At 34.8% G+C, this 24,692-nt stretch overlaps 1 protein-coding gene across 1 annotated transcript; it reads left to right on the forward strand.

Annotated features, from left to right (window-relative positions):
* The first annotated feature begins 7,387 nt into the window (after nucleotides 1-7,387).
* On the forward strand, nucleotides 7,388-9,544 carry LOC127086118 (B-box zinc finger protein 22). Its single transcript, XM_051026835.1, has 3 exons — nucleotides 7,388-7,708; nucleotides 8,259-8,675; nucleotides 9,034-9,544. Exons 1-3 carry the CDS (start codon nucleotides 7,526-7,528, stop codon nucleotides 9,295-9,297), a joined length of 864 nt encoding a protein of 287 aa, XP_050882792.1. The 5' UTR covers nucleotides 7,388-7,525; the 3' UTR covers nucleotides 9,298-9,544.
* Nucleotides 9,545-24,692: the final 15,148 nt, after the last annotated feature.

The following is a 24,692-nucleotide window of genomic DNA, read 5'->3' on the forward strand; positions in this document are numbered from 1 at the left end:
AGCCATTTACTTTTATACACTTTAAACTCAAGTCTTTTATCATTTGCCATTATTCATACCATTTAACTTGTTTACTTTAATGTCATTTTCACTTTGTTCATTTGAGCCATACATTGTGATTATATTGTGATTATATTGTGATTGTATATACTTGTTTGTGTATTTTGTTTGTGTTTGTGGTCTTTTGACCTTAATGTACATAATAACAACAAAAACCCTAAAAAATGTTTGTGTGGACTGTTGGATTTGATCTGAGACTTTGGACTTAGAATTAGGCAACATTCCCTATGCAAAAGGACTTGGCCAATGCCAACATTTATGAAACCAAGTGCTTGTGAAGTGAACTTTCATCTGATACAAGTGTGGAGATTCATTTGAGTTCATCTTCTATATGGTCTTGATGCAAATGTTACTTTGAACCTGTGTTTAATGTCTTATTCCGAACTATTGAAGGAGTATGTCATCTGGTACATGGGGACGATTATGAAGAATACTATGAAGTTGCTAGCTTGGATGTGGCTATATTTATTTGATGTCGTGCTCTTCATCTTGCTATTTGTGTATTGATATTGCTTGATTCTAAAGTCCAAGGGAAAATTGGGTTTCTATATGACATTCTTGTCTATTGGATTGCATCTCATTAGTCAGATCTTTTCAACTCTTAACTTTTAAATTTTCGCTTAGGATTAGTCTCTTCATATCCTCTCACTTATTTAATTTCAAATCTCTCCCTCCTTTTAAAATATTCTTTGCTTGTGATTTCTAAACTTAGACTTTATTGCAAATTAGAAACTTTGGCCTTATGCCGTTGCATTTTTAAACTTCTTTTTCCTAATCAAACTTGTAAATGAACTTAACTATACTTGACTTAAAATTTTCAAAATACAAAAAAAGAATGAACACTCATTCAAACTCTTTTAGGCCTTTTGTGCCTCTTTTAAACTTAAAATTTTGTTAAATGCAACTCACTCACTTTGAAATTGTTACCACAAACTACGAGATTTTGATCCCTCATTTTTATGTTGGTACGTAGACACAAGTCCGAAGGTCTTGTCAAACACAAAAATATAATTAATGAATTCTTTTCTCATCCCCACACTCTATTTATTGCAAACATCTTTTATACCAAAACACTTACACACATAAAAAGGGCTCCCTAGGAGTACCTAGGACACTTTGGGTGCTAACACCTTCCCTCTGTATAACCAACCTCCTTACCTATAATCTCTGGCATTTTATTAGTTTTGATTTGAAAAATTCTTATCTTTGGGTTTTGTTCGTACTTTTCCCTTTTCCTTTGGAAACAATAAAAGCGCGGTGGCGACTCTGGTTTAATTGACGTTAAGTTTATCCATAGCTTAATGGTCATGAATTTACCGCTACACAAAGCTTCTCCTTCATAGGCATTATTATTCAAAAATATTATTCACTTACTCTAACAGGTTTCACTGACTCATATTGGGGCTCTTTCCATGACACCGAAAGTTCCATCACTAGCTTCTATTTCTACATATGCAGCTCTCTCATTTGTTGGAAAAGTAAAAAGCAGCATGTTAAATTCAAATCATCTCTAGAGACAGAATATTATGCTCTATCCAACGCCACTTGTGAAGATTAATGGTTTCTTTATCTACTCTAAGATGTTGGAATTGCACACAACAAACCTATAGCAATTTACTGTGATAACAAGTCTGCTATCCACATTGCCAACAACCTGTTCTTTCACGAACGAACAAAGCACATCAAAATTGACTACCATGTGGTCTGAGACAAATCCCAAGCCAACATAATCCACACGAGGTCAATACATAAAACATAATTTGTGAGGGAAAATATGCCTAGTCCTTATTTTAATGATGTCAAACCTTTCTAATCACCCATAACATGTACTTTGGATAATATTATCATATCATGTAATGCATTCATCCTCTAACATGTTCAAAATATAAGTTCAACGTGTCCAGGCATATAGGAGCATATCATAGATGTGAATCATGCACTTGATAATCGTTAATATCCTAGGTTTATAAGAGATTGGTTTAAATTGGTCAAAATACATCTCAAAACTCATTTTTGGGAGTTTAAGACCTGTGAGTCGACTCATGGCTCAGAGCATAACTCTCGGGTCTGAACAGGTTGAGTCACAGGTCGACTCAATCCTGGGAAAACTGAATGAGTTGACTCATCCATATGTTGCGTCAACTCAATGTCTATTTTCATTTGAACCATGTAGTCACGGGTCTGAACAGGTCGAGTCATAGGTCGAATCAACCCTGGAAAAAATCTGTTTGAGTCGACTCATCGCCTATTTTACTTGAATAATTTTGCCTCAGGTCCATATAGGTCGAGTGACCTGTATGAACAGATCGAGTGGCCGCTGCTTAGACTTAATTTTCTGCTGTGTAATTTTGCAAAATAATTTTGTTATGTCTATTAGTTGGTCCATGCATCATATAAATATTCTAGAGTCTCTTCTTCAACAAAAAACAAGAAAAGTGAAAGATATACACCAAAGTGCTCATCATCTTCATTCTTCATTGCATTTCTCAATAATCACACATAATAATCTTTGTTGAGAATTGTGCATTGTTGTTGTGATAACGTCCAAATAAGACTGGGTTATCTTAGTTTGGATTGAGGCTTTGTGTGGTTTTTTCTTGAATAAAACCATTGGGGTTTTGTCCTCCAAGAATTGGGGATTGTTTCACTAACCTTTCCTTCGCAGCTTCAACCAAGTGGAAAGTTTGAAGAACGGTGGGTTCAGTCAAACAAGTAACGGTAACCGGAGGATTGTGAAGAAAACTTAGGGTTCAAGCGACCTGCGTTCGAAATCAGTCAAGCTGAAGTTTTGGAGAACGTGGCGTTCTTGCAATAAGGTAGCTATAACCTGAGGTTTGTTTGAAGCGCTTGAAGGACTTGGTTCAACTCGAATCAATGGGAGATAATAGAATAGGATCTCCAATAACTAGAGGGGTTAATTGGTGGTGATCATTTGTTCTCTTGTATTGACTTTGCAACATGTTAATAAAAACATCTCAATTCTAGATTTAGAATTGAGGGCAGACGTACCCTAAGCGAGGACGATAGGGGAACTGCCTCAACAAATATGGTCTTGTTCTCTCTATCTCTTAACTCTTTAAATTCTGCATTAATTACGTTTGTATGAAATTAATAGTAAAACCAATATCGCTTGATTTTTGTGCATAGTAATTGTTCGATAAATTGGTGCAATCACTTTGATTGCAATTGAGTAAAATTCTGCACATTCAATTTGAGTGAAATTGAAACTTGGTGTGGAGTGCACACCAAGTATTCGATAAAATTAATCTCGCACAAATCTAGTAATGTTTTACTTGATCTCTTATTGTGTTTAAGCATTATTAGAGGTAATGATATCAAAGATTATAGTGGTTAATCGATTGATTTAGATAGTGGTTGATTATCTCTATCTTAGTTATTCCATTCGGTTTCATGCATATATGATCTTCCCATTAAGAGATCGTTTAGACGATTATAATCTAGGGTGCTTCCACAACCGTTGAAAACATTTTTTAAAAATGCTAAATTTCAAAAACTGATCTAGTCAACCCCCCTTCTAGACAGGTACTATCGTCTAACAAGTGGTATCACTAGCGTCGATTCATCTAATGCTTCACATATAACTTTTTAGAAAATGAGTGACAATCCTAAAGGGGCGTACAATAGGGCGCCTATTTTTATCGGTGAAAACTATAGTTATTGGAAAGATTGTATGTGTATCCATATCAACTCTATTGATAGGAAAGTATGGAAAGTCATCCAAGATGGTCTTATGGAAATAACCATGACCAATGTGGATGGTTTTGTTATACCTAAACCTGAAGCACAATGGAATGAAAAAGATGAGAAAAAGTACAACTATGATTGGAAAGCCAACAACATACGCATTGTCGCCTTAGATGTTGATGAGTATTATAGGGTTTGCCATTGTACTAGTGCTAAAGCTATGTGAGACTCATAGCAAATTACCCATGAGGTAACCAATGATGTCAAACTAGCTAGAATCAACAACTTAACTCAAGAATTTGACCTTTTTCATATGGAGGATGGTGAAACCATTACCGATATGCAAAAGCGATTTTCTCATCTAATCAATCGGTTAAATGCTCTTGGTAGAACTACCCCTAATCATGTTGCTACTAATAAAATCTTAAGTTGTCTTAACAAGGATTGGATACCAAAGGTCTCCGCGATTAAGGAAGCCAATGATCTAATAACATTGGGCATGACAACATTTTTTGGCAAGCTTCAAGAGCACGAGCAAGAGCTCATGAACCTTGAGAAACATGAGAAGAGTCAAAAGAAGGAAAATAAGTAAAAAGCTAAGGACACCGAAAGGAACTCTATCGCTTTAAAGACTTCAAGATATAAGTCATCCACCAATGATGGGTGTGAGAGTGAATCAAGTGATGACGATAAAGATTCGAATGAAGACATAGGGTTGTTCGTAAGGAGGTATAACCGATACCTTAGAAAGAATGAAGTCCAACACTCGGATAAAAATCTTATCAACTATAGAAGATAATCAAAATTCCCGAATCAAGAGAGAGGTAAGACAATTAAGTCAAAAGGATCATGCTTTAATTGCGGAAAGGCCGATCATTATAAGTCAGATTGTCCCTTGCTGAAGAAAGACAAAGGAAAAGACAAACGTCACAACAAATCTAGCAAAGCTAGAAGAGCATACATTGGATGGGAGAGAGATAGTGAATCCTCAAGCGATGATAACTAAGTGATGAAGAAGAAAATGTCAATCTTTGTCTTACATCTCATCGAGAGAAGAAAAAGAATGTAAGTCATTCTAAATATGATCATGTTGATAAATTATCTTATTGTGATTTGCAAAAAGCCTTTAGTACTCTACACAATAGGGCCGAGGAAGCTTTCAAACGCCTAGCCTCAAATAAGAAACTTTTTGGTTATTTAGAAAAGAAGATTTCTGATTCCAAAAAGGAATTAGAAACTCTCAAGAAATCTATGATAGAGGTTACTAAAGGAAAAACTGAAGATGATAAGGGATTTTGGTTTGGATGGTCTGGATGTGAAACCTGACACATTTGGCAAAGAGAGGTTAGAACTCTTCAAGCCAAATTAGACAAGGATTTACAACCTAAAGTTACCTTTGCTATTGATCAATCACATTTTAGAAGTAACATGAATAATCCTTATCAAAAATACACTTATGTGGTAAAGGATCAAGTTAGCAAAAGAAACTCTCATCCTAACTTAAATTGTCTATATTGTTGCAAAAGGGGACATACTATTGCTAAATGTCGATTTAGGAGATTTCTAGTCCCTAAAGGCATTTTTCAATGGTTTCCCAAATGCAACCAAAGTTTCACTCACACACTAGGACCCAATGAAAGTTGGATACCTCCTTCCTTTGTTTAAATTTGTAGGTGGAATGTCTTGAGGATACAGAGAGAACATGGGTTCTCGACAGTGGATGCTCAAGACACATGATGGGTGACACTCTTTGACTTTGTGGCTAAGAAGAAAGATTTTGTAACCTACGGTGATAATAACAAGAGAGCTATACTCAGAAAAGGTAGTGTAGGTAATCCCTCCTCTACTACTATCTCAGACGTCCTTTTAGTTAAAGGCCTTAAGCATAATCTCATTAGTATTAGCCAATTATATGACAAAGGATATAAAGTTTCGTTTTCAAAAGATTGTTGCATGATTGAACATAATGATAATAAGAATGATGTGCTTAAGGGCTGGAGGGAAAATAATGTATACATGCTTAACTTAAATGAAGTATCTTTTATTAACGCTAAATGTCTCGTCTCCATGAGTGAAGACCCGTGGCTTTGGCATAGGCGATTAGCGCATGTCAACTTTGACTTGCTAAATAAAGTTGTCGCAAAAGATCTAGTAGTTGGACTTCCCAAAATCAAATTTTCAAAAGATCACTTATGTGATTCGTGCCAAAAGGGAAAGCAAACAAGGATCTCGTTTAAATCTAAAAATATTATTTCCACAACGAGACCCTTTGAACTTCTTCATATGGACCTTTTTGGGCCATCTAGAATTAAAAGTCTAGGTGGAAACTACTATGGTTTTGTTATAATAGATGACTACTCCAGATTTTGTTGGATTATCTTCTTAGCAAGTAAAAGTGACACTTTTTCTGCTTTTGAAAATGCTAAATTTCAAAAACTGATCTATTCAACCCCCTTCTAGATCGATACTATCGTCTAACACAATTGACCATAGATAACTTTACAAAGGCGCTCCATCATGAACCATTTGATTACTCTATTTACCGAATCCTAATCGAACAATATCCACTTTACTCCAAGGGAGGATATTAAACACAATTTGATATATCTTATGTTTATTAAAAAATTAATTATTCTTTCCCTTGATTTTTTCTATGCTATGGTTAGTTACGTTAACTAATTCTCTTGGAATTTAGTTAATTAGTTTTTGATCCTACTAATACTATGTCTTACTCCAGGCTGAATTATAAGTAAAAAAATATAATTTTTATGTTTATTAAAAATGATAGTAAAATATAATTAATATTTTAATATTATATAAAAGAATTAACACAACTACTAATATATTTTTCATTAAATTAATATTTCATAATAGTATCAAGTAATTAATATTGAGATAGTTTTAAAATTTATTTATATTTAAGGCTAAAAAAATTTAAAGACTTTTACGGAAAGATTATAAATTTTTAAAGTTTGATTCATATACATAATTAGGTTGGTAATATCAATTGTCTGATTCTCTACCTTCATTTTTATTTTTCACATTATTCTAATTAATGAAATTATTGTGTTCTTTGAGATGTCCAATGAACATGTAGAAAGATAAAAATAAGTAAAGTCAAGTCATTAACTGTTACACATATTACTGTATCATTGAATTTGAACAGACAACATTCTTTAAAATGAATGTTGAAATTTCTTACACAAGTTTAGAATATGTGCTCCTTTTTACAATAGAAACTTTGAAAAATGCTTTGACCATTATCTCAAACCACAAGTGTCCAAATTGATTTTTTCTAAAAGATAATATTTGTATTGTTGTTATTATCTTGAAAATGAGAATCCAACTCTCAATTTAGTCACTAATCAACCCTATATCTCCTTAAAATCAATAATTATAAACATTTTGTTATTGTAAATGTTAGAAAGATATTTTGATTATTTTTAAAATATAAAATTCTTGTTACAATGAATGAAATGAATAATGAAGAAAAGCCAGCAAAGGCGGTCTCCTATGCCACGACACTACCAGAATTCTGCCACGTGTACACGAACTACGTGGACTCAAAATATCCTCCATTTTTTTCTTCCTTCTTTCTCACTCTTCTTAAACCCTTTTCCTCTGTCTGTTATTCCCAAAAACCTTTTTATTTTTCTCTCTCTTGAACATTCTTTAACTTTCCTCTGAGAAAATTCAAACTTCAATTGGGTAGTTATTTATTCGTTGAAATTTCGGAAAATTTGAAATAGAGAAAGAAAGGATGAAGATTCAGTGTAACGTGTGTGAAGCGGCAGAAGCTAAGGTTATGTGTTGTGCTGATGAAGCGGCCTTGTGTTGGGATTGTGATGAGAAAGTTCATGCTGCTAATAAGCTTGCTAGCAAGCATCAGAGAATTCCTCTTTCGAGTTCTTCTTCTCATATGCCTAAATGTGATATTTGTCAGGTAGTTTTTTTTAATGTTTTTTTATTGATTTGTTTTAATGCTAGGTGTTTTATGAATTCAATTTGGAGTGGTAAGTTTTTGGAAAAGGGGAAATTCGGTATTGATTAATTGTTATGATAATCGTATGTTTATTTTCTTTGATTATAACATTTTGGACTTCAACCAGAATTGATTTTTTTTTTATATTTTTCTATTTTAGAATTTGCAATTTGTTCAGTTTCGTGGAGTTTGAACTGAGTGACATCTCATTTATTTACCGTCCAGAATGGTAAAATTTGGATGGGACAGCTTCTCAATACTGACACAGTTTGAGAAAATGGAAGTACAATGTAATGTAACTATATGTGTCGGTGTTCAATCTGAAGTGTCGGGCTAGATAGTCTGTTGTGGTTGTATGCGGTCAAAAACTTTGTAAATTTGTTTTTAGTAATGTTTCTTTTTATCACTGAGGCCATTGTTAGCATTTTTGTTTAGTAAGAACCATGTTTGTTTGCTCTTTGTTCTGTTTCAGTTTGAATGAGCTTGAAGTGTGTTATTTTATATCTTGCAGGAAGCATTCGGCTATTTCTTTTGTCTCGAAGATCGCGCATTACTCTGTAGAAAATGTGATCTAGCAATACACACTGCAAATGCATTTGTCTCAGGACATCAAAGGTTTCTTCTCGCTGGTGTAAAAGTAGGCCTAGAAGCTACTGATCCCGGCGCATCCTCAAAGTCAGACTCGGGCGAGAAAGCTTCCGATGCAAAATCTTCTTCCTTGTCGAGAAAGGCTTCCAAAATGCCTCAGTCATCAGAGTACAATGAAATGTTTCCTACTGAAGATGGAAGAGTTATGCAATTTCCAACTGAGAAGGTTTCTTATGGTGGCGGCTCTACAGCAGGAAACATGTCACATTGGTCCATCGATGATTTTTTCGGCGTAAATGATTTCAGTCAGAACTATAACTACATGGATGGATCATCAAGGGTATGTTCATATTAGATTACGGGAAAATGTTTGGTCTGCGAATGTAAAGTTGTTAAGTACTTATGATATATGATTGGTTGATTAAAGTGCCTGTGCTCTGTTTCTTTCTTTCCCTTATTGTTAAGCCATTTTCAGCAGCATTGTGAAATAGGGTCCTGTTTGCGCTTATAGTATAAGCATTTAGCATAGAAGTGCTTAGGTATAAACTGTTTCTATAAGCTATCTTAAGGTGCTCATCAAAATAAATTGAAAACAACTTGTGGACAAATAAGTCAATCCAAAGACCCTAGATCACTACAATGTTAAGCTCTATGGTTGTATGCTTGTCTGATCTTCTTAATCCAATGACTTTGTGTAGGCTGACAGTGGTAAGTCTGAGGATTCCGATTCTCCTGTTTTAAGATCCAACGACGAGGAAATGGAGTACGACGACTACATGGACCGCGTTCCAGATTCATGTTGGACAGTTCCTCAAGTCCCTTCACCTCCTACGGCTTCCGGGCTATACTGGCCGAAAAACCCTCGGTATTCATCGGATAATAATGCTCTATTTGTTCCTGACATAAGCATGCAACAGTCTCAGAATAGCAGTAATTTTTCAAGATCGCGCAATCATCATTAGTTTGGTTCCTCTCATTTGTTCAGAGAAATTTGAGCTGATAACTCAAAATTTCTATTCATGAATGTCTTAGTTTCTTCTTTGGAGTAAATTTCTAACTACCACTGAATTGGAGTGAGGAAGACCTTTCTTTTGAGATTGCTATTGTAACATCTTCATTTCATTTCTAGAATCCTATGTAGATTAATCTATTTGGATGGATATCTTGTAAAATTTTAGTTTGGTTTTATTGAGAGTTTTGCTCCTTCAATATGCATTTCTACTTGTGACTACTTTGATAAATGAAAAGGAAAATTAATGTTTATGCTATAATTAATATATTTCTCTATATTTAGAATATTAATTGTACTTATGGGATAGCTAAGCTATTTTGAAGATCTCCAAAATAGCTGTTATAAGACAATTTTCTTTTTTAAGGTAAAAACTTTTTTAAGGTTTCCTTATTTAGAAATCAGATCTTCAACTCATTTTTACATAGTGAAGGGACTACTTTTTTTTTCTATAACAAAAAAAATATAGATATTTATAAGAACTACAAGACAAAAAGGATATTCTATGAGATATATTGATATAAGTCCCCTAATCATTTATGATATTTTGTTATTTCACCTAAAATATCTTCTTCAAAGTTTTGTAGCACATGTGACCAAGTGTTCATACTTCATACTTTATTATACCCTACTACTATATGTCATTTATACTTCAACAAAAAAAAATATCTTAAACAATTAGATTCATTTGGAACCGTATATATATAATGCCGGCAAAACAAATATGTCTTGATTCATTTATTCTGTCTTATTGACAATGTCTATATTGACAATAAGATGGACATTTATTCTGTCTTACGATAAGATGAGGTGAAATAAGATGGGATGAGATGATCTATTATGAACATTTATTCTGTCTTATTGACAATGTCTTATTGACAATAAGATGGACATTTATTCTGTCTTACGATAAGATGGGGTGAAATAAGATGGGATGAGATTATCTATTATGAACATGACAAAATTTCAAAATTCAATTAGGCGGACGGAGAATTATTAAGGAATTTGTAAATGAAGTATTTTTGAAAGTTATTAAGATGTACTTTTCAATTTATTTTTGTATTATCCAATCGTGTGACTGAAAATGAAACATGAAGCCAAACACTATGTTTAGTAGCTGTAATCATATTATGTGGTACACCCCCAGAGATGTACTTTGAATCAGATTTGTTAGCAACTTGAATTGCTTTTGCCTTATTTTTAGGATATAATCTAAGTTATACAGTTCAAGTGTCTAAGTCAATATTCAACATTGAAAGTGATGGATTGCATTTTTGTGTAGCACATGGACTAGAAAGTTATAGAATACTACTGTTTATTTGACATGTAGACTATGCTGTGACTGGTCTGGTTTCAAATCAAAAATCAGTATATTAGAATCTTCGACATGGACAAATACCAATGATTATATGGACCTAAGTAACGCGACGTATGTGTTTAATTTGGTGAGGAAATTTGCTATTTCATTCACATGAAAAAAGCTTAAATATCTATGGCAAAATATAGACCAAATATATCATCAGATCTTTTAGGTTTGATATTTGCAACAAATTAGTCTTGGAAACTTTTGGGAATAAATTGATTTTTTAAATTATACAATATTTATTCACAAACTCTTTAGAAGTTTTCACTACGCCAAAAAGTGCTTTTGGCAGCACCAAAAAGAAAGCGCTTTTTAAAAAAAGCGCTGTAATAGCTTGAAAAAAAATTCGCCTATGTAAAGAAAGCGCTTTTAAGGTAAAAGCGCTCTTATAGGTCTCCACTTATGAAAGCGCTTTTAAGGTAAAAGCGCTCTTATAGGTCTCAGTCTCACATCTATGAGTTTCACACTTATGAAAGCGCTTTTAAGGTAAAAGCGCTCTTATAGGTCTCATGGGTTTCAGACTTATGAAAGCGCTTTTAAGGTAAAAGCGCTCTCATAGGTCATTTATAAAAATTATAATAAATCTAATATTACAAAATCCCTGACTTTCAGAAATCCCTCTTTCACTCTCTCTCGTTCGAAGCTCTCGCTGCCCTGGAAAAACCCTACTCAACGAAGCTCAACAGCTCCAGCAAAACGAACCTCAATTCGCCGGGAAACGCCGCCGGATTTCGTCGTTGGCCGCCTCAATCGGTAAGAAGTTTCTTCCAGGTTTTCCTTCTCTCTCTTTCTAACTCGAAGTTCCGTTCTGCTCCTCCTCATCGCATACAGAGAAACAACTAATGGTTACTGAAAATAACTCCAACCGGGTCGGGTTGATCCTATCCAGTACCAATTCCATTCGAGTTTTCCTTTCCGGAGCCTCCAACGATCCCACTCTCTCCTCTCAACTCCGGCAAACTTCCTCCGAACTCCTCATCCAATCCGAAATACCGTACGAGCCACTTCGTGCTGTCTGGATCTCCTCTGATCCATCCACCAGACCCGAATTGATCAGACTCTTATCCGGGACCGGCTTCGTCTTCTCAAGCCCTAAGCCCAGAGAAAAGGTCAAACCCTAATTTCATTACCTTTCATGTTTTTCATAATTCTCATAAACGGAGATTAATTTTCAGATTTTATTTAATTTCACTAGTTTCAAAATTTGTTCTTGAGATATGATTAATTAAATTGATTTGGTATGGAAAAGATTTGTTAGATTGTGTTACATACTGCTATAATTGTTCAACAATTTCTGCAAGTAATTGATTTTTTATGTTGATCATTTGGTATGAAGAGTGAGGAATTGAAAGCAAGGTTAAAAAAGTTGGAAGATTTAGCTGAGAGGAAAGCATATAAGGAGCTTGTTAAGGATATTGCACCAAAGGAAGATGTTCAAGAACCTTTCTCCTCTTACAAGGATCAATTAGGATTCGGTAAATTTTGTTCTTTTCTATCTACTATGAATGATCATTTAGCATATCAATCAAGTTTTCTGTCTAGTTAGTTATTGGTAAAATGAAAAAGATTCTTTCATTAGTAGCTTGATTTATCGCTAAAATAATGAACCATTGCGTTTTATTGCATTTCATCCTTGATGACCATCTTCATGCATTGAGAATACGACACTTCATGCCTAGTATTGGTAATGAGATTTTAAACATTTAACTTTATGTTAGCATATTGGTGGTAATGTTGAATTATCTTTGTGCATATATAGGAGCATGATGCTCAAACACTTGAATATCATTTAAAGTCACTACTAAGATTTTGCTTTTTAGTTCACTGCTCCGGGCAACTATCCTGGGGTAGCGCCGCTATCGATAACTCTGATTGTTACTTTACAAAAGGTGGCTCCTATCTATCACAGTAGAAGCTGTCATAACTGAATCTGAGATCTGACTGAATGCACTTCAGCTAGTTACTGTTTACACAACTCTCATGGGAAATAGTAAGGTGTGCAGTAAAGTATAGTACAGCTGAGTAGTAATAGTCCAATAATAGCAAACTGATCAATATGAAAGTCCAACTACATATTGCATTCCAAATTGCTTCACATTTTGAAATGAAAAATATTAATTTGTAGGGAACCGGATTCATGTAGAGAGTACTTAGTCAAGAGATTCATGGCCAGCAGTACAAACAACTTGTATCTTTGGCCGTATAATTCAGGGTTAGATTTTAATTCTAAGTTTATTCTAATCTTTAATTGTTTCTTTTACGTAAAAAATTTCCATATAAACTTTTGTTTTAATTTATAGGTGTCACTGGTTGTTGCTTGCTATTGATCCTTTAAAAGAAGTGGTATATTTTCTGAATTCGATAGATGGTGAATGGACAAATTATCCGGATATGAAGCAATTAGTTGATACGTAAGTGAGACTGTTCTAAATATTCGTGTATATTTATGTGAGATTGTTCTAAATATATGTTTTTATTTTGTTAGATCAATAAAAGTGTTCCGATCTCAAAGACAAGCTCGAGTACCACGTACTAAATCCAGCAACATTACGTGGATAAAAGTGCAGGTACTTTAATTTTCACAATTTTGCTTATAATAGTGATGCTACTTGATAAGAAAAGATAACTATACATTCTTATTTTTTTTTCTATGTAGTGTCCTCTACAGCGCAACGGTATCGATTGCGGATACTTTGTAATGAGGTTTATGAGGGAAATCATTAATATGAATCAAATAGAGATTCCAATCACGGTATGGATTTATAACTTAGGATTTGTTTTAATATTTATCGAATATTTCATATTATTTATTACTTTTAACTAAATCATGCATATTATGTTTTGTTATGTAGTACTTTGATGAATACAAGTGTGCTCATTACACGAGACTGCAGTTGGAACAAATCAAGGAGGAATTGTGTCAATATTTTATTGAGAAAAGATTAATTAGTATATAATGGTTTCAAAATAACATGAATACTTTGATGAAGAATGGTTTCTGGTTGGCAAGTGTATAGTTCTTTATATTTTTAACAGATTAGTTATGACTCCAAATAGGCCGTATAACATATTAGTTTTGACTTGTGTATAGTTCTTTATAATTTTAGTGATATCTTTAATTTCATGGATAGATTAATGTGTTCATTCTTGTGTTGGTTTGCTTTAAAAAATTACAAATGCTTGAATTATGACTCCAAATGTGTTCAGTGCCTATCTATCCTTGTGTTGGTTTGCTTGAATTATGACTCCAAATGTGTTCATTCTTATGTTGGTTTGCTTGTGTTGGTTTAAAAAATTACAAATGCTTGAATTATGACTCCAAATGCTTGAATTAGAGAGGCTTGATTTACAGGTTTATGGGATTATTCCCAAAAAATATTACAGGTTGAAATGGTAGGCTTAAACTGAAGGCAGCGTTTTGTTATTTTACTAGAGGAAAAGACAGCGCTTTTTAGTAAAAAGCGCTGCTAAAGGTTGTCAATAGAGAGCGCTTTTTAGTAAAAAGCGCTGCTATAGGTGGTATATAGACAACCTTTAAGAGCGCTTTTTACTCAAAAGCGCTGCTAAAGGTTGTCAATAGAGAGCGCTTTTTAGTAAAAAGCGCTCTTAAAGGTTGTCTATATACCACCTTTAGCAGCACTTTTTACTAAAAAGCGCTCTCTATTGACAACCTTTAGCAGCGCTTTTTAGTAAACAAAAAGCGCTGCTAAAACCTATAGCAGCGCCACCTACGGCAGCGCTTTTAAGCGCTTTTAAAGGCCAAAAAAAGCGCTCTCATAGGTCTTTTTTGGCGTAGTGTTTGGGGAAGACTTTCTTATCTTAATCCGGTCCATAGTTTTAGTTAGTAATATCCAAATCTCTGGATTGGGAGGATCCATTCATTTTCACAGAATCAACCAACACAAACTCTCATGTGATTGCTTTCCTGAGCACAATCATCTTTTTTCTACTTTTCACAAGTATAATTGACGCTCAACATAAAACTCGGTAAAACTAATGCAATTTCAATGATGAAGCTTTTGTTTCGGTCGACTACATTGTCACCTTCATCTAAACAGAAGCCAAACCCATATCACATGTATTGACCATGTGAACAAAAGTCGTCGAGAGGTCACTAAAGTAAAAACTCAAGACAAAATGGATACAATATCTTATTTTTGTTAATTTTCAATCACACTTTTTGAGTTTAAGTTTTTGTTTATAATTATTTTCAGATTCAAGATGATAGACGTTTCTCGCATTTAGACGTAGCTTGTTAAATGCCACAAATTTGGCGCTCCGGGATCGAGAATTCATATTGAAATCACCATACCCAATGGATACCCATCTGAACCCCTAAAGATGAAGTTTACAACAAAAGTATGTATGGATATGCTCTCTCTCTCTCTCTCTCTCTCTCTCTCTCTCTCTCTTTTTTCTAAATAACGCCTTGAATAAATCATCAACAATAATATCTCAAATTTACATTAAAAAAAGGGGAGAGCGAAAGTGCAGTCACGGTATCATATGGTATCGCTTATGTGTTTTGATGTTTTTATCAATTTGAATATAGTTGTGTTAGTCTATTTGCGTATTTGTAATTTAACTCACGTTTAATATTCGTTTGTGTGTACGTTATTCATATTTTATTTGTATTGTAATTGCTTCGTCTCTTATGTGTTGTACCACTAAGAACCCTCATTGCTCAATTAAATAAGAGTATTATGACCCATGATATTATTATTTTTAGCCTAGCAAGTTGCTACTTTATCATTTCATCCAGTGTTGCTTGACTCACAAGTTAGAACTCTTAAATATAGATTTTCAGTTTCTTGATTCGAATCGAGTGTAAAACATGATTCGAATCAGAAGTCGTGTGAAATATGGGAATTGCATCCAGATCATTTGATCAAAATCACAAAATAAACATGATTTGAATCAAGTGTAAAAATTGATTTGAATCAATTATCTTCATGAATCCATATTTGGGCTCTCCTCAAACTGATTTGAATAAAAGTTTCTTCTTGATTCAAATCAAAGCTTCAAAAGACCCATTTTCCTCTTTGATTTAAATAGTTGTTTCTTTGGTGAAAGAAACAAGTGAATGAAACATATGGGTGAAACCCGTAGAGATAAAGATGTAATTTTGCCTTCTCTTGTTAGTGTGTCTATACTCATCATCATGAATCTTTCTCTTCTTCTCTAGAACAACTTCTTGAGTGTAATCCATGTAAAGAATCATTTTTGTTTTGTATCTTGTTCTTGTGCAATTTGTTGTTGTTGCATGTGAATTAGAGAGAATGAGTTGATTAATCGTGTGTGCTCGTCATGATTGATCAAACTCATGATAAAAATTAAGAACCAAGACCCATTTACCAAAAAATTTGAGAACCTTGTGTGTGTCTGTTCTTCATTCACATTCATCTAATCATTTGACTAACACCTAGTGTTTTTAGATTGGTTTGTGAGATATTCTGGAACTGGTGGATCAGGTGGATTGCCACACACAAATGCTTGGAGCAGGTTATTATGGATAGAAAGGTTATTAAGTTCCATTACATGGATTTCACTAAGTACTTTCGTTTGACATTTGGTGGTTCTAATATGGATATTTCTAGATCATCTGATTATGATAGGATTTATTTTGTTCTCTCCATATCTAAGTTTGTTTATGAAAACACTGTCCTGTTAAACTTTGGCATAAGTCAAGTCAAGTTTGACATGCGCCTGCTGCATTGGTTTATTGTCGAAATTCTTTACAGGAAACCAAAGAATTGGGAAAGAGTTGATGATAATGATTTCTACTTGATGTAGGATCTTATTACTGATAGTGGACTCAAATGGGTAAAGTTCATTGTCGATAGGGTGCTTCATTGGGTAAAGTTTATTTCCAAAGAAGTGGACCTGGTTGAGGCTCCTAAAATTCTAGATGAAACTGTTATCTCAAAAATGAGGTACTACAGGGACGTTGATGGTAACTACCACCACCTTGAGGAATCTGGCTAGAAAGTTTATGACGACAAGGTTGTGGAGCCTACTAAGGATCCATTTGTTGAGGGTGCTAGTTCTTCTTCTTCTTCATCGTCATCATATTCTTCTAGTTCACTTTCTTCTGATTTGAAATCCTACCTTAATGAGTTGGTTGGGAGGATTTTGGTTGACAAACAGATAAGGGAAGAAAGGATCATGGCACACATTGATAGTGTGGCCAAGGAAAGTGAAGAAAGTCGAGTGAAGCTGAAGAGTGAGTTGAAGGTTGAGTTTCAGGTTGATATGCAAGCTTCTGAAGCTCGAGTAGTTTCTCAAGAGGAGTCTATGAGAAGTGTTGTTGACCACCTGAGTAGATCCGTCGTTCTTAACATTGGTTCTCCTGATATTAAGGCATATCCTAATTTCACAACTATTGCACCACCTTATGATGATTCAACTACCGTTCCATGATTTTGTTCTTTTTGCTTTCCATACATAGCATATCATATATGGATATTTATGTTATTTTGATTGTCTGGTTATTTTGTGACATTTAACTACTATTTTAGGATATGTATCTTGTGAAAAGTATTAGTCACATATGTAGGATATTCTTTTATTCACTTGATGTTATCTTATTCTTGATATATTTACTAAATTTGTGTATTTGTGATAGTTAATTTCGTATGCGATTTGTATGGTGTTTGTTTAGTTCACTAAGTATGACATTATAGTTTTGGTTTTTTCTTTATCTTGGATTCAACTGTTTGCGTGTGCTTCCTCTCTATTTTTTCTCTCTTTTTAATATTTGTCAAAGGGGGAAGGTATCAAGATATTGTCAATATCCACGTGTATTAAGTGTTCAACACATGGGGGCTTTATAGCTATTACAACTCAAGCAAAGTATTGTAGACTAGTTCATTGGATTCATTTCATCCATCAAACTCCAAATAACTTCTTGAATAAATGATCAACAATAATATCTCAAATTTACCAAACATCAAAAAGGGGGAGAGTACAAGTGAAGTCACGGTATCGTATGATATTGTTTACGTGTTTTGATGTTTTTGTTAATTTGAATATAGTTGTTTTAGACTATTTGCGATTTTGTAATTTGCCTCTAATTTAATATTCATTTGCGTGTACGTTAATCATATTTCATTTGTATTGTAATCGCTTCGGATATTATGTGTTGTACCACTAAGAACCCTCCTTGCTCAATTAAATAAGATTATTTTGATCCATGATATTGTTGCTTTTTAGTCTATCAAGTTGCTACTTTGTCATTTCATCATGCGTGGCTTGAATCACAAGTTAGAACTCTTAAATCTAGATTTTTAGTTGCTTGATTCATATAAAGTATAAAACATGATTCGAATCAGAAGCTGTGTGAAACATGGGAATTGCCTCTAGACCATTTGGTTTGAATAAAAAAACATGATTTGAATCACAACCTTATGTGATCTGAATCAAGTGTAAAAATTATTTTGAATCAACTGTTTTCATGAATTCATATTTGGGCTCTTCTCAAATTGATTTAAACCAAAGTTTCTTCTTAATTCGAATAAAAACTTCACAAGACCCATTTTCATCCATTTAAATAGTTATTTCTTTGTTGAAAGCAACAAGTGAGTGAAACATATGGGTGAAACCCATAGAGACATAAATGTAATCTTCTCTTTTCTTCTTAGTGTGTCTATACCCATCACCATGAATATTTCTCTTCTTCTCTAGAACAACTTCTTGAATGAAACCCATGTCTGATTCACTTTTTTGTTGCATCTTGTTCTTGTGCAATTTATTGTTATTTCTTGTGAATTAGAGAGAATGGGTTAATTAATCTTGTGTGATCATCATGATTGATCAAGTTCATGATAATAATTAAGAACCAAGACCCATTTACCCAGAAATTCGAGAGAACCTTGAGTGTGTGTTGTTCATTCACATTCATCTAATCCCTTGACTAACATCTTGTGTTCTTAGATTGATTTGTGAGATATTCTGGAACTGTTCATCATTTTCATCCTTAGTCTTTTCCATTGTTGAGGACCTTCATCTCTAAAAATTGGGTGATTGAAGGAAACTAGTGGTACATTAGGGTATGTAATGTTTTTTAATGGACTTTGTTGTTTGTAACATGTGCAAGTATAATTTCTTGAATGCGGTTTGGTCTTCTTTATTATCAATCAAGAAAGGAGTTTTTATATATAATCCAAGGAATAATTTGGCGAGATCAAGTATCAACGGTCTATAAGGCGGAGTTTCAAGTTTTTCCTTCTTTGGTGGCGTTGGAAAAAGATTGCTCGCAAACAAAGTTGGAAGTTATCCAATAAATGCTTAGCTAATGTTAATCACTTGGATAAGAAATCAATGGGATCAGGTGGATTTCCACACACAAATACTTGGAATAGGTTATTGTAGATAGAAAAGTTTTTGGATCAATATCTTTTAGAGATCTTGTTTTTGTTAGCAGTTTGAGTGTCTACATTAATAGACGTTATAACCAAAATGCTTGTATCAAACCTATCAAAGTAGGGGAAGATCGTGATTATTTTCCAGTGGTCATTGAAAAGTGGATTAGGCAAAGCGAGGACGAATTTCGAACCATTATATATCTATGTGTATCTTTTCTTCTTCCCTTAACTCCATTAACTTACTTGCATCCATTAATATTACTATTGCATATATTGCATAGTTACATTGATTGTATGCAACATAAGATAGACTTTTCTTATAGAGATTTTATGTATAAGCTTAGGTATGTGGTGTATCAATCTTATAGAAATATCATGAATCCAATTATGGCTTGATAGAATATCTATGTGAAGATTTTTTAAATTGCTTTGTTTAAAGTGGATTTGGTTGTCTTGTGATTGACTTGCATTAGAATCAATCAAGCCCTTAGTAACATCTTGTACTATTTCACACTGTCTAATTCATTGAGATGCTTCCAAACTCTCTTGTTTTTGTGTTTTGCTTACGTGCTTCTTAAAATCTCTGATTTCGTCTATGGGACCTAAAATGTTTTTGAAACTATCTTAAGGGAAAATGGTTTATTCAACCCCATTCCTAGATCTATTTCTATCCATATTCTCACACAACACCAAATACATAAAAATATATCACTATCTCTGAAGCAAGTCAAATCATATGTAAGTATATGTTCGAATTTCGAAATCTGGATTAACAACATACAAAAATTGAATTTCGTGCACACCCTAACAGACCACTCCCACACCCAATCTTAGAACCAGGAAAATCAAAGTTAAAGGGTTTATCCGAATTTCAAAAATTGGATTCTACCTTGTAATCATTAAAACATAAACAATTTTAGACAGAGGATGAATAAAAACCATAATTTAACATAGATATTTGTTATAACACACAAAATACATAACATAACATAATATATATATATATATATATATATATATATATATATATATATATATATATATATATATATATATATATATATATATATATATATAAACTTAAATATAACATGATATTTTATCACCAACAATTCAGAATGTTTCAACATCTTTAGAATATTGTTGTTTGATCTTGCAATTGTTGCATCTACCTTGATTAGTGTCAAACCTTAATTTTACCCCTAAGATTCCACCTATCATATCATTTGCATTTCAACCAATATCACAAGCATGGTGTCCTCCTAACTTTCACCTCTTTGGATTTGCCTTTGTGGGAGATCATCAAGCACCCTTTGTGTTTACCTTTTTGCTTGCTGCATTCTAACTTTGCTTACCTTATTCAAAATAAAAATATGTGTTGTTTCCTTTATCTTATTGTACAAGGTAGGGACTTGCAATCAAAGAATCAAGTTTCCTTCATTTGGTATTCAAGTGTTCATTATTGGGCCCTTGGATGCAAGAAATGGCAAAAAAATCACAAGTTGGTACATGCATGGTTGACCTAAAATCAAGTATTGCATGTCACTTGGTCCAAACACTATAACACTCTCATTTCGCAACATTTTTGGAATCTACTTTGAGCCAAATGTCACATTTTAACTCCTCTGTAACTTTTTTTCAAGGGTCAAACATCAATTGTGCCTCTAAGTCTATCAATTTTGGAATTTGCTAAGATTCCTATGTATGCACAAAAGTAGGCCCAAGACTTGGTCGACCTAATGCCTGACCCAGAATTTCAGGTCACGACCCCAACTTTCCATCCATGCCATTTTCAACTCAGGCATGCTTTTGATTTCATTCTTTTTGAATTTTATTCTTCACCATAAGAAGATCATTTGGCATAAAGAATATCTCAAAACGCACAAGTGAATCTCATTTGGCCTAAGCTCCAACATCTCCATCTCTCTTATTCTTTTGTTTTAACTATTGTGTTACATTGTTTTAGGAGAATGGTTTTTGTATCATTTTTCTAACATGTATGACACATAAGTTGTTATTGACAGGCCTCAAATAGGCGTGACTTCTAAATAAGTCCACTTACGATTGCTTAACATAACACTAAATTGCCTCGACTCAGTTGAATCCTCATTAATACTAACATTGTCATATTAGTTGTGCTAAAACCTAACTTTACATTTATGTCATTTACATTCATGTCATTTACATTCTTCCCTTTTACTTTTTTTTCCTTTTTTACTTTCTTATATAAAAAGAACAAAAACATTATAAAATAGCTTGTAGCGGTAAATACATGTCCATTAAGCTATGGATAAACTTAACGTTAATAAAACCAGAGTCGCCACCGTGCTTTTTTTGTTTCCAAGGGAAAAGGGAAAAGTACGAATAAAACCCAAAGATAAGAAGTTTTTAAATCAAAACTAATAAAATTCCAGAGATTATAGGTAAGGGGGTTGGTTACACAGAGGAAAGGTGTTAGCACCCAAAGTGTTTTAGGTACTCCTAGGGAGCCCTTTTTTATGTGTGTAAGTGTTTTTGGTATAAAAGATATTTGCAATAAATAGAGTGTGGGGATGAGAAAATAATTCATTAATTATATTTTTTTGTGTTTGGCAAGACCTTCGGACTTGTGCCTACGTACCTGTCGCAACCTGAAAAATACAGTGTGCGAAAAAACAAACAGGCGAAAGAAAATGACAGAAGAGTCGCCACCGTGCATTATTTATCCCAAAGGAGGGAAAGGAAATGCTCAAAGTAAACCTGGCAAAAGGAAAGGACAAGACGGGGTCTCGCAACCAAATCTTGGGTTCGGGAGTCGGTTATGCGAAGGGAAGGTATTAGCACCCCTACGCATCCGTAGTACTCTACGGGATCCACTTTTGTAGTTCTTGTCTAAAGGGTGTGAGTTTATCTGTGTTGTTTACTAAAAAAGGGTTAAATGAAAATGACTCGCGCGGATGTCGCATCCACTGCATACGTATCTCATCTGAATATGAGAATCAGAGTCTCCGTAGCTCGGCTACCTAGGGGTTAAGGGTAATTGTGCTCGCTAAGACATCGCGTCTTATGCCTACGTATCGCATCTGGAATGAGAATCAGAGCAAGCCGTAGTTCGGCTAACTAAGGGGTTATGGATTGGGTTTTGGACGAACGACGTCACTACGCAATCTACCGGATGCTCGACCTTTGGAGACTTACTCACCTGTAGTAGAAGGAGTAAACGTGTGTTTAGGAGAAGAAAAATCAATGAGTTGGTAGGGTTAGGGATGCTCATGCAAAAAGGCAGTCCTGGACGAAGGAACCTGTAAAAAAAGATAAACACACAAAAACATTGCCTCCTATCGAGGTCTTCCAGCTAGGAAAGCAGTAAAATGCGGGGAAAATGTAAAAGGTACCACACGGATGAAGATCCGAGGTAACAGCAATTAAAGGAACGATAAACCCTGAGATCCCTCCAAGCTAACATCATCAAAGAAAGTGGGTCAGTACAGGTAACCGGAATGAACCTCCAGGGGGTATCCCACAAATAAAGTGGAAAATCACGCAAGTTATCCCTGCAAAAGTCATGTGAGCCCTCACAGAAACTCAACAAACAGGTTAGAGACAAAAAAAATAGGGTAATCAAGGGTTGCCCCCAAATCAAAATGTAACCACATGAATCATGCCATTAAAATTCACAAAAAAGACATGCATCAAAAGGGTATCAAATTCACCCATAATACCTCAAACATTCAGAGTATTCAAATTCAAAGCTCAAAGGTAATGGGAATAAGGGCAAACCTGATTGGAGAGCTTGATTGAAATTGAGTTGCACCCGTGAGGTTTACAAAACAATCTTTAGGGTTTATGTGAGGCAAAGGTGATTCTGTGCAGTTGAGTTCCCTTCAGGGTTTGGAGGCTGCTCTGAACTCTGTTAGCTCTTCTCTCACTATCTTTTTCCAGCCAGGGTAATAGGAATAGAATTCCTTTTGTTTCACTGAAACTCTGAATTTATAACTTGATTTTTGTGGACCTGTGGGCTCAAATGAGAGAGGTCCAAGTCCAAGATTTTTTCTTTTATTTATTTACTTATTTATTTATTTATTTATTTATTTATTTATTTATTCGTTTTTTTTTTCAAAACACGTGGGCTTCGCCTAGCGAGCATGACAGCTCATGAACAAACCTTTGCTCCTTTAAGATTAACGTTTTAATTGACGAATAGACGCCTGTTGGAAGTAACTCAAGTCTTTCCCTTGTGTTGACTGATCATCTAAATAGAGCCCACAAAGTGTCTTGGATGATGTTCAAGCTTCTTGAATCCGATTCCGATTGCCATGATGAAATGCAAATGCTAAATGACCTAAAAATGAATGCATGCATGAGGTGTAAAGCGTATGCTTCTAGGAAAATGTAGGATAAATTTTGGGGTATTACAGCTGCCCATATTCAATCAACTAGAGACCTAGAAAGAAGATAGTAGCGGCTTTCGTGCTTTCGAGGTATCAAGGGATTGAATACAATAAAAGCCCGAAAATTTGCACTGAAGTGAAGTGAAGTAACAATGCCTGTCAGAATCGGCAAAGAGGTGGTCTTGAAAGAAGAATCCGTCTGGTACGGTGAGAGTCAGTCTGAATACCGAAAAAGAATGTTAACCTGGATACCAAAATAAATGGTAACACAGAAATAACCATGGCCTAAATGCCGCTCATCAGTCTGAATACCGAAAAAGAATTCGATCTGAACATCGGGAGATATGAGATCATTAATATCGGTCTGAAAACCGAGAGGCTGGCCTGAATGCCACAAGTTGCGTCGACCTGAACGTCGGAAACTTCTTCGATCTGACCATCGGAAAATTGGCCTGAATGCCACAAGTTGCATCGACCTGAACGTCGGAAACTTCTTTGATCTAACATCGGAAAATTGGCCTGAGTGCCACAAGTTGCATCGACCTGAACGTCGGAAAACTGGCCTGAACGCCACAAGTTGCATCGACCTGAACGTCGGAAACTTCTTCGATCTGAACATCGGAAAACTGGCCTGAACGCCACAAGTTGCATCGACCTGAATGTCGGAAACTTCTTCTATCTGAACATCGGAAAACTGGCCTGAACGCCACTTCGGTCTGAATACCGGAAACTTCATGCCTGTCAGCATCGGCAGAAATAGGGAACGATAATAGAGGCGGCGCATGGGCAAATGACACTTGCTAGGGATAATAAAGGTAAGTCATGAACAATCTTCAGTCTGAGTACTGGAAACAACTTCTGGCTTATCACTTGGGATACCGAGAATGTTTTATGCTTACATGCGTATGTTAGAATTTTTCAATGGCGTAATGCTCCATGAAAATGGAAATGCTACGCGATTTGGGAGGATGCAATGCAATATGATTCTACATGCAGGGATGCGAAATGCTGGGTAGAATGCCAAGCTGAGGCAAAGGGATCTGCTGGGGAAATGATCACCATCTTTTGGACCCTGGCAAGGCTGCTGGAGATGCACAGCGCAAAGAATTCTGTGGGGAAATGACCCGCCACACGATGTTCTAGCAATGACGAAATACCGAGATTCTGACTGGGGAGAGAACGGCACTGAAAACCTGCTGTTGGGGAAAGCGATAGTGGTTCTGGCAACCACGATCTGCGAGAGATGACTCAG

Source organism: Lathyrus oleraceus, chromosome 5 (genome assembly GCF_024323335.1).
Source record: "Lathyrus oleraceus cultivar Zhongwan6 chromosome 5, CAAS_Psat_ZW6_1.0, whole genome shotgun sequence".
Lineage (NCBI taxonomy): Eukaryota > Viridiplantae > Streptophyta > Magnoliopsida > Fabales > Fabaceae > Lathyrus > Lathyrus oleraceus.